Source organism: Orycteropus afer, unplaced genomic scaffold, assembly GCF_000298275.1.
Source record: "Orycteropus afer afer isolate SDZICR_OR568_19922 unplaced genomic scaffold, OryAfe1.0 scaffold00044, whole genome shotgun sequence".
NCBI lineage: Eukaryota > Metazoa > Chordata > Mammalia > Tubulidentata > Orycteropodidae > Orycteropus > Orycteropus afer.
Genome location: NW_006921631.1, coordinates 3,338,108 through 3,350,211, shown reverse-complemented (window position 1 = coordinate 3,350,211; position 12,104 = coordinate 3,338,108). Strand labels below are relative to the sequence as shown.

The window sequence follows — 12,104 nt, the reverse complement described above, 5'->3', positions numbered from 1 at the left end:
TCCCTTTCCAAAGAAGTATTGAGGTATTTGTCTTCAATCTCATTAATTCTGTCTTCAACTGATTTAATTCTACTCCTTTGCTTGTTCAAAGAATTATCTATTTCTGAAAATTTAGCATTAATCTTCTGGATTTCTGTGTGTAGTTTTTTTTTTTATCATTTCCAATTTCTCATTTATTTTGTCATTTTATTCTTATATTGTCTTTCAAAATTGTTCTAGGGTTTCCTTTGTTTTCCTCCATTTTGTCAGTATTTTCCTTGATCTGTCTCTCAATTCATTGAAGGTACCTAAATATAATTCTTTTAAATTCCTTATCAGAGAGTTCCAATGTCACTTCCTCCTCAAGGGTTGTGTTTTGAGTCTGTATCCTGCTCCCTTGTTTCTTTCTTCTGCTTTATCTTGCTTTTTTGTGTGGACTGTGATGCTCTGATGTTTTTGTGTTTATATTTAATTGATGATTGTATGCTGGAGTGACTTGCCCATTATTTTCAGTTTCTTAGTTTTGTTTGTATGTTATCTATATAAGCAAGGTACTGTGCTGTGCTCCTCTATTCACTAGTTGGCAGCACTTATACACTCACCACCTGTCTCCGTTCCCATTGTCTGCCTCCCATATGTTCCTGATGTCCTTGGCAAAAGGAGCCTATTCTTAGGTCCCTGGAATCCAAATGAGAATGCAATCATTTTAAATATCCAAAATGGCCACCACTTGTAAACATTCAAAATGTCTGCACCCTCAGTCACTTTTAAATACCCAAAATGGCCACTGCTTGTAAACAATCAAAATGATGGCGCCCTCAGTCACTTTAAATATCCAGAATGGCTGCCGCTTGTAAACAATCAAAATGGCTGTGCCCTACAGACAACCTAAAGTCCACAGCTCAGGTTGTCTCCCTCCTTGCTGTTTCTCTTCCTAGTCACAGGCCACCAGTGCAGTCATCCTTGCAGTCCTTGGCAACCAGGGCAGATTTTTAAGTCAATTCTCAGGTCCCAACACCACTTGGAAATATTCAGGCTGTTAGTCCCACCAGAGTAGCTGACAGTCCACTGCTCCTACTGTCTCCATACTCACTGTTTTTGTTCAAGTTTTTCCACTAGTGGGTGCCTAATCCACTTCTGCATATTGCCTTTCAAAGCTCAGGGCTCCAGGATTATCTTCTGTATCTCTGTCAATTGGTTTTGATATTCTTTGTTGAAGACAGTCTGTGGAGCTTATTTGCCTATTCTGCCATCTTACCAGAAGTCAATTTTAGCCATTCTTATAGTGGTATTTTATTATGTTGTGTGTGTGGGGGGGGGGTGTGTGCTTTGGGTGCAAATTTACAAAGCAAATTTGTTTTACATTCAACAGCTCATATACATTTGATTTCACACTCCAACTACCATCCCCAACCACAAAAAACTCTCCTCCCCTCTCATCCTTGTGACTACCCCCTCCCTGTGCCCTTCTTAATTATGCATTCCTGTCTGTCTGTCTAGCTTTCCTTCTCTGTGAATGCTGCCCCTCTGATGTTTCATGGATGACTGCTCTAAGGGGTGCATCATCCTGGAGTAGACAGATGTTCAGCATATAGGTATTTCTACTGTTGAACTGAAAGCCAATCAATGGAAGTAAGTCTATCTCTAGGCCCAAAAGGTAACCCAGGGCCATAATCTTGGGGGTTCCACCAGTCTCTATCTGACCAGTAATTCTGGTCACTTTTGTATTTTTCAATTTTGTTCCACATTTTTCCTCTCACTCTATCCAGGATCTCCAGTTTTGATTCCTTTCTGAGTGGTTGGCATTGGTAACCAGGCACTATCTAGTTCTTTGGGGTCATGAAGGCTGAGGTCCTCATGGTCCATCTTATCCTTGGACTAATTGTTTCAGATGTCTTTGATTTTCTTCACTCTTCTTTGCTTCAGATGAGAGGAGACTAGACTTAGATGACTGCTCAAAAGCTTTTAAGACCCTAGTCGCTACTCACCAAAGCAGGTTGTAGAACAAGACTTTTATGTACTATGTTGTGCCAATTGAGTATCATGTCCCCCAAGACTATGGTCCTGAGTCCACAGGCCCAGTGATTCTCTCTCTCACGGTATTTAGTTGTCTCTAAGAAGTTACTGTATTATTATGGTTTTAATCAGAATTTTTTTAATGTCTAATTGATGCTGGTTTTTTTTTTTAGGAGTTCTGGTGCCTAAGGCACTTGACTGCTAACCAGAAGGCTGAGGGTTCAAACCCACCAGCCACTCCTCAGAAGGAAGAATGGCCAACCTACTTCCATAGTGATACTGTCTCGGAAACCCAAGGAGGGGTTGCTATGAGTCGTATCTGACAATAGCAGTGGGTTTGGTTTTTGGTTTGTATTTACTATTTATATATTTTTGATGAAATGTCTGTTTAAGTCTTTTGCCAAATTATTTTTAAATTGTGATTTGGGTGAAAGTTAACAGAACACATTCATTTTCCATACAATAGTTCATACACATTTTATGACACTGATTGCAGTCCCCTAACTTAACAGGTCTCTTCCCCCAATTTAATTGAGTTGTTTGTTTTCATAGTAAGTGTGCAACAGGAATAATGACAAACAGATCAATGAAACAGAACAGAGTCTAGAAATAGACCCAGACATACAAAATCAGTAAATTTTTGACAAACTTGCAAAATAAATGTAATGGAGTAGAGACAATCTTTTTAATAAACTAGCTATCGATATGTAAAACACTGAACTTCAATCAAAGTGCTATATACAAAAATTAACTTGAAATAAATTGTAGACCTAAATGTAAAGCCTAAAACTATAAAACTTCTATATGAAAACACAGGAGAAAATCTTTGTGATACTGAGTCAGTGAAAGATTTCTTAGATTTGACACCAAAAGCACAATCTATGTATGAATAAACAAACATAAATTGGACCCCAACAAAAGTTCTGCTCTTCCAAACACACTGTTAAAGAGGATGAAAATGCAAGTCTTCCAGTGTGGGAGAAAAAATATTTGCAAATCACATAACTGGATAAAGAGTTTGTATGCATAATACGTAAAGAACCCTGATCTTAGTTTTAAAGGACAGATAAAACTGGACAAAAGGAGAGATGGCATTCTATGGGCAGTGCAAGTAAAGGCAACAGAATGAGAACAGCAGTATATGGAAGGAGAGGCAAGATGTGAGGCAGGAGAAAAGACAAAAGGACAGATCAATGGAAGGCTTTGTATGCCATTTAAGCGACTTGATTCTAGGGATAATGAAGTACTTTGGAATGTTTTTAGTAGATTCATGACAGGGACATACTAGAATTTTTAGATTTCTCACTCAGAAGCCTATATGAAAGATGCATTTGAGTGAGAAAAATGTGAACCAGGACTGCTGCAGTAATAAAGGTCAGAACTAGAATAGCGATATGAATGGTGAGAACAAAGAATTTTTTTTTAATGTCTAGTAGATAAAAATCTATAAAACTTGTTATTGATTGGATGTGGGAGGAAAGGGAGACAGATGAAAGAATACAGACTGCAAAATTTCTTTGCTAGCAATACACAGAATACAAAAGGTAGAACTTCGTAATTAATATTATAATCAGTTCAGTTTTGAATATGTCATTTGGGTAAGAGTGGAAACTCCAAGGCAGATCCTAGGTACAGATTTAAGAAGTTACTTTATTTTTTTCACATGAAATTAACTAAAATTATTTGTTAACTAATCAATCTATCCCTTTCCCACTGATTTATACTGACACCAAATTCCCATTATGTGTAGGTCATCTCCTGAGCATTTTGGATTATAACATTGATAGAGTTGTCTAGTCCCATGCCAATTCTATATAGTTTTTCCTACTAAAGTCTTATAAAATGTCTTGTTATTTCATAAAGCCTCTACCTTATTATCACCACACCTTCTTCTTTCCTTTCAAAACTGTTTTGGCTGTTCCATATGAAAATTTTGTTAAGCTTCATGAAAAATCCTGCTCAGATTTTTATTGAAATTATATAAAGTAACTTGGAGGGAATAAATATCTTTATGATATTAGGTCTTCCCATCCATAAACATGATATATATCTTTAACTCTTTTGTTGTTGCCTACAATACGGACATATAATTTTCTCCATAAAAAGTCTCCCATATTTTAAGATTTATCATAGGTATAACATAGTTTTTTACTATGCAAGTGGAAATCCTTTCTAAAATTACAATTTCTAACTGGTTATTTCAGGTGTATAAGAATGCTAATGATTTTTGTATATTGACGTTAATTTAATTTGGGAAGCACCATGAAAATTAAATACTAATAATAGGTAACATCCATTAAACACTATGTTCTAGGCACTATGCTAAACACTTAAATAATTTCATTTAATCCTCAAAAGAACACTATGATGAGGTACAATTATTACCTCATTTTACAAACTGAGAGACTGCAAATTAGAGCAAGAAAAGCAGTAGATCAACAACAGGTACAGTGAGAAAAAGCCAATTAATAGGACATAGATCACAGTCTGCTATATATAAGAGAAATAAGGAAATATTATAGAATTAAAATAAGGTGAGCATTTCAAAAAGACAGTGTTCAAACTGTCAAGTGTAGCAAAGATATACTGTAAGTTGAGAAATATACATTTGTCCTTAGATTTAGCAATTAAGAGGGCATTTGTTACCTCAGCCAAAACAGTTTCAGTGTAAAGATAAGGATGAAGCAAAAGTGTAGTGACTGTCAGTCAAAACAACATGGCAGAGGCAGCATCTGACCTCCTCTAACTCCACAAAGGGGAGAGGGGAATCACCATCAGCATCAGCCCAAAGCTGATTCCTATGAGGTGGAGGTGAGACATGCCTCCACTGTCAATCTTTAAAAAAAAAAAAAAAAAATCAATTCTGCATCCATTCTCCAAACTTTTTACCAATTTGTACACCAACCATCCCTCATGGCACTCTCTACTACTCTGCTGGGTTCAATAATTCACTGCAAAGGCCACACAGAAGCACAGACAATAATCATGATTATGGGGCTCATTAGGGAAGCAACAGATTACAATTCAGGATCAGAAACATCTCAGGATCAATTCTTCAATCAAGTCTGCCAGTCTTCTGGTTCTGCTGTCGCCATTTCTCTGCTACTGCTTCTCACTGTCTCTTGCAAGGTGGTACAGCTCCCTCTGTCTCTCGGGTCAAAGGGGTTCTCAGCACAGGGATATGGCTCCAAAGGACATGCTTTGCTCCCATCTCTTCTTGGTGGTAGTGAGGTTTCCCCTTTCTGCCTCTGGGATAGCTCATTTTAAGGCTACTGGGATGGCAAAACTAACTAATCATCATGTTAGGGTTCTATATACCTTATTTGCATGGTCTCACCCCCAAAAGGGTACCATGTAGCTTACTAGCTAGCTGTCTAATCCCTTGGTGGGCCACAAAACACCTCCCATTGGCATAGGGCTACCCAGCCATTTGGTGGGTGTTACAATGGCTATGGCTAGAAGGGCCATATTAAGTAATTCACTGCACTGCAGTGTCCCAGTAGCTGAGGAAGATAAAACACTGAAATCCTGTCAGCCAACTACATCATTTCTTTGCACCCCTTTGAAGCAAAACTCCTCAAAAGAGTCTCCAATTCCTATCTTCCAATTTCTTTTAAATTTATTTCAAGCAAGGCTTTGCCATCACCTTTCCACGGACGCTGATCTTAGCAAGTTCACCAGTGATCTCTACATTATAAAATCTAATGGTCAATAGTCAATACTTGCTTTACTTGAGATATCTGTCACACTGGACTCCACTGAGCACTTTCTACTCTTAGAGTATTTTCCTCTATTACCAGATTTCTTAATGTTTAAAGTACCACAAGACCCTTTCTTTGATCCTCTTTCTTTTACCATCTACCATATTTTACAGAAATAATACTTACTTTGTATGTTTGTTTTCCAACTGCTCCCTCCCCCATGAGGTATTTTTGTAAGCACGCTATACTAATTTTTTTTTTTTTTTTACAGCAACATGTAAAAACAATTGGCATAGGAGTACTAATGCAAATATCTAGTAGGGGGAGGAAGGAAACAAATGCAAAAGGCATGCATTATATGCATAAAAATACTGTGTATTCTGTTCTTGGTAACTGTCTTTAAAATATACCACCTAGTGCTGCTGACCACCATGTTTATGCATCTAGTCCAGATGTCTCTCTCATACTCCAAACTATATACCCAACTGTTTGCTCTACGTCTCCACTTGGATGACTAACATCTATGTTAGATTTACAATGCATGTAAACTTACTGATGTATGTCCTAATTTTCCCACATGCTGACTTTATCAACAACCTTTCCCATTTCAGTTTTTGTAAATTCCATCCTCTCAGCTGCCTGAAAGCTCTAAAACTTTGGCATTATCTTGGTATTGCTATTTTTCATATATTTTACATTCAATCTGGTAGGAAATCTTGTTTATTTGATCTTCAGCCACCAAAATATTCTTCAAAATACACATATACACTTCTCCATTGCTACCATATTGGTCCAAGACATTTCTATCTCTGGATTATTGCAATAGCCTCTTAAGTGCACTCCCTGTTGCTACCTTTACCCTCAATACTCTATACTCAATGCAACAACCAGAATAATGCTTTTAATCATCAAGTCAAACATGCCAGTTTATATGCTCAAAATTCTGCAATGGCTCTCCATCTTCCTTAGAGAAAAAGTCAAAGGTACTACTATAGACTACAAGACACAATATGATCTCTCCCTAATTACTTCTGTGACTGCATCACCCCCATCCAACCACACTGCCCTCTTTGCTGTTAAATGACTAAAAAAAAAAAAAAAAAAACAAACTCACTGCCGTCTAATCAGATCCAACTCATAGAGACCCCTCCTTTGGTTTCCAAGGTGGTATCACTACGGAAGTAGATTGCCCAACCTTCTTTCCAAGGAGTGGCCGGTGGGTTTGAACCTCCAGCCTTTTGGTTAGCAGTCAAATGCCTTAGGCACTATGCCACCAGAGTGCCTGTTAAATGATTATGTAAACCTAAATACCAGTATGCAATTCAAGGAATAGCAAGATGGTGAGTGTGCCTTGGCAGAGTGAGTAAGGGAGAGACTTGTAGAAGATAAATTTAGATAGGTAGACAGGAGCCAGAACAGGTAGAGTTTTGGAGGTTACAATGATGATTTCAGATTTTTTTCAGTAAATGATAAATACTTAATCTGATTTGTTTTACTTATTTGAACTTTTTATTGTGGTTTGGGTGAATGTTTACATAGCAAATTAGTTTGCCATTCAATAATTTATACACATTTTGTTTTGTAACATTAGTTGTATCCCTTTAATGTAATAGCCCTCTTCTCATTTCCCCCAAGTTCCCCATTTCTATTTGCCCATCTTTCCTGCCCCTTCCTGCCTTCTGAACTTTGTTTTGGGAATACACTACCCTTTGGTCTTATATAGTTGAATATTCTGAGCAATACGTTCCTCATGGGTGTTACTGTTCACTTTATATGCCTGTCTATTGTTTGGCTAAAATATGATCTCCAGAAGTAGGTTGAGTTCCAGGTTTGAAGAGAGTCTAAGAAAGATAGTCTCGGGGATTCCACTAGTATTTATCAGTAAGTCTGGCTGTGCTAGACTGGGTTTTCCAGAGAAACAAAACCAGTAAAGCTTACATATTGAGAGAAAGAGAAATTTATCTTAGGAAAATGGCTCACACACTTATAGAACCTCCTAAGTCCCAAGTTCTTCGATCAAATGTCAAGCTGGAGGCTTTTCCCGACTCATGCAGCTGCAGGAGATGAGAAACTCAAGGTTGGCAGGCAGTATGCTGGCTGTTGACTCCAATGAATGACGAATCCAAGAGCTCTGGGCCGAATGGTGGATTGTTTGCTCACGGACAGTTGTAGGCAGAATCCCATCCACAGAAGAGTGTCTCTTTTCCCAGGATGTCCATAAATATACTGGAAGCAGGCCGCAACCCTAGGGAAACTCCCTTTCAATGGACTGGCTGCTCAAAACATACACATCTGATCCCATCACTGGAACAACCTACATCACAATTGCTTACACCACACAGAATTGTGGTCCAGCTAAGTTGACACACAGCTCCAACTATCACACTGGTCTATTTTATGATTTTTAATTTTGTTGTCTATTTTTCTCCTACTCTGTCCAGGACTTTCTATTGTGATTCTGATCAGATCAGTCCATAGCAGTAGCAAAGCACCATTTAGTTCTTTTGGTCTCAGAGCAATGGAAGCTACGGCTCACATGATCCATTAGTCCTTTTGTTTAATTGTTTCCTTGAGTCTTTGATTTTCTTCATTCTTCTTTGCTCCATACAGGAAGAGACCAATGGGAGTATTTTAGATGATTGCTTTCAAGTTTTTAAGATCCCAGTTGATACTTACCAAAATAGGATGTAGAACATTTTATTTATGGACTGGGTTATGCCCACTCACCTAGATAACTCCCAAGGTTATGGTCCTAAGTCCTCAAGCCCAGTGATTCAGCCCCTAAAGTTATTTGGTTATAATTTTGCCCCCTGTATGCTCTACTATGTACACAGATATATGTATATACAAATATGGATATATTTGTAGTACATACAAATGCATACAAACAGAAATGTCCTCTGCCAAACCTATATATGCTCGTGGGTGTACTTCCATATGCCATTTCATACCTGTTCAGCTCACATATATACTTACGTAGTTACATGTAAATTACTGTTTATTATTATCATTATTGCAGGATTATTGTATTAGTACTTACCATTGTTGCCTTTTACTCTGGTGTACCTCCCAGTGTCTTCCTTTGCCTTGGTCATGTTATGCTGACTTCCCTCTCCTTGTAGATTGCCTTTCCCTTTACCCACGTAAATATACATCTACTATCTAGTTAGTGATGTTCCTGTCTTCCTTCTCCCTCCCGATAAGCATCAAAGAATGATTCTTCCTGTACGTAAACCTTTTCTTGACTTTTTATAATAGTGGTCTCATACAATATTTGTCCTTCTGTGATTGACTTATTTCACTCATCATAATGTCCTCCAAGTTCATCCACATTGAGAAATGTTTCAGACACTCATAACCATTCTTTAACATTGCATAATATCCCAATGTATGTATGTCCCATACTTTGTTTATCCATTCATCTGCTGATGGGCACTTAGGTTGTTTCCAACTTTTTGCTATTGTGAATCTGTGATGAACGTGGGTGTGCATCCATCTATTCATGTCAGGACTCTTATTTCTCCAGGACACATAGTTGTGGGATTGCTGGATCATATGGTATCTCTAATTCTAACTTTCCAAGGAAGTGCCATACCATTTTCCACAGTGGTTGTACCATTTTTCAATCCCACCAGCAGTGTATGAGAGTGCCAATATCCCCATACCCTAATCTGATTTGTTTTAAAAAGATCACTTTGGGCATAGAGAATTTTATTTGGGCAGAGTAAAATTTTCATTAATTAAGTGTAAGAGGAGTAGAAGAAAGAATAGTTAGAAAGGTACTGCAGTCATGTAAAAATACAACAGTGATTTAGAAAACAGTAGTCATGTTTACCATCTATTTTGAATGTTAAGCTGAAAGAACTTGTTCATGGAGATAAAAGATAAAGAGAAAATTAATTATTATAAACTCTCAAATATTATTTTATTGCAAACATGACAAGACCAAAAACTATCTTACTTCAACTGAAAACCTCTTTCACAATGCTAAGGATAAATTTGCACTTCTTCAATTCGACATCAGTACAAACCCAGTATAATACCTTTTTCATATAGATATGAAATAAAGAGTAAGTATATGGAATTTTCATTCATAATCACTAGCTATAAAGGAAAATAAAAAAGAGGCTTAAGCTTGAAAGTAGAGTGTGCGTTTGGTCTGAGTCAAAGTAACATTGTATAAAGTCATGCTTTATTTTTTGATATTTACTGTCCATGAACTCAAGTGCCTGGGTGGTATGAATGGTTAACATGCTTAGCTACTACACAAAAGGATAAAGGTTTGAGTCCATTCAGAGGTGCCTAAGAAGAAAAGTTTTGTGATCTAATTGTGGAAAATCAGCCATCAAAAATCCATGGAGCACAGTTCTACTCAGATACACAAGGGACCACCACACATTGGAATCAATTCCATGGTATAGTAGTTCAGTTTGTGTGTCAACTAGGCTGGGCCTGGTCAAGTGGCTGGGCAGCCAGATGTAGTATTTCCCATGATGAGACTGGTAATCAACTCCATGGTGTAATCTACTGTGAGCAGCTGAGTAGCTCCCTTTGGAATGTGGTCTGCTTCCTGTATACAAGGAGAAGCCTTGGGAATGGTCTCTAGCTTAAGGCACACTTGAACCCTACATGTAACCGTGTCATTGTTGAGCACCCTGCCATGCTCTGCTGATCCTGGGACTTTCAGTGGACTTGAATCAAAGTCCTGCCATGTTGTTTGGTAACATCGGGACTGTGCCATTTTTGTTGACCTTGGGCTTGTTAGCTTCAGCAGCCAGTAGCTGCCTGAGTGAAGAGATGGCTCTAGCTTCAATGGGCTGGGAGCAAGAGGCAGAGCTGAAGCCCAAGGTCAAGGGGCTTTCACACAGCCCCTATGACCTGGCACTTTGAACTTGGACTTCTAGCCTCCCAAACTGTAAGACAATAAACTCCTGTTTGTTTGATTCATCCATTTGTGGTATACTCTTGTCAGAGCAGTAGTAGTAACCAGAACACATTGCAACTGGTATTGGTACTGATATCCATAAACTACTATTTTTACATTAATTCAATATTCAAACCATTATGAGTCTCAGTAATTTAAGTCTTGGGAACAAGAAATGTGCCATTAAATGTTTTCACTGAAGACAATGTATTTTGAATGTGCATCCTTGCCTGACCAAGGAAACGTATGATCCTAGACAAAGGGTCAAAGATTTTCTTTACTACTAATGACATCTATAAATCCTACTAAGTCACTAGTGACAAAAATGTTTTATTTTGACATAAAACATTTAACAAAACTAAAGCATAGTTTAAATATTTTTAAAATATCTTACTCTGGCAGCACAAGCGAAAGAATCAGGACCATGAGCTGCATTTCGTATGCCGTCTGTTCCAAACAGGGCTCTAATGCTTCCTGGCGCGTCTGTACGTGCCACCCCAGAGTTTGCAGGTCCAAGTAATCGTTTCCATTCACATATAGCATCATCTCTTAAAATCTCCATGGCAATAACAGGACCACTTGTAATAAACTGGATCAGCTCACTACAAAACAGGTAAAAGACTTAGTTCGTTATTCTGTCAACATAAGCATCTCTTTTACCAACGAGAATATAATACAATTTGACTATTTCAATACAGGCATGAATATGATGATCCCAGAACTACTGGGCATAGTGAATTTTACATGAGCAGGATGAAGATTTTATAAATTGAGTGTTGTGCAGTGGCCTGAATCACTACAAATCTCTAGTAACAGCAAATCAATTATTATTAGCAGAAAAGTCACTGGGAGGTAGTATACTATTCACTGATTTAAGATGCATATTGTTGTTCTATACTTTTGCCACTGCTCTGAAAGGTACACAAGGATCTTTCTTTTTACTCTTATGTGGCTTACCACTGTCATCATATAGAGAGCAGTGGGATTGGTGTCTTGTCATATTATTTGTAGTAAGAATTTATTTAATTATTTTTATGAACAATGATCATAATTCAAAAACTGACAATGAACTCTTACTCAATATATATTGGGTTTAGCTAATGATAAAGAAAAAAAGAAATCAACAGGTCTTGAAGAAATAACCTTTTAGTACAAAAGCTACCCTGGCTTATGCCTATCGTAAATTATTAAAGCACATACATAGGTTCTTCGTTAGAAATGCAGCACTGAGTCACAGTGAAAGGTATGGGAAATGATAACTCATCCTATTTTTCTATTTCTACATGTGTATAAGGCAACAATAATAAGCTTAACTATGAAATAAGTGAAACCATCCCTCCTATTGTATTAAGCAGGGACAAAGTACATTTTAAATCATTCCAGTTTTTTGAAGAGTGGTGTTGTTGTTGTTATATGCCATCGAGTCGGACCCGACTTATAGCGACTCCTTCTTGGGTTTCCGAGGCAGTATCACTATGGAAGTA

At 37.6% G+C, this 12,104-nt stretch overlaps 1 protein-coding gene across 1 annotated transcript in view; it reads right to left on the bottom strand.

Annotated features, from left to right (window-relative positions):
* Nucleotides 1-12,104, bottom strand: part of NME7 (NME/NM23 family member 7) — a 329,140-nt gene that overhangs the window by 265,242 nt on the left and 51,794 nt on the right. The window contains exon 5 of the mRNA XM_042780527.1: nt 11,015-11,222. Coding sequence (XP_042636461.1) covers nt 11,015-11,222 — 208 coding nt within the window. The remainder of the gene's footprint in view (nt 1-11,014; nt 11,223-12,104) is intronic.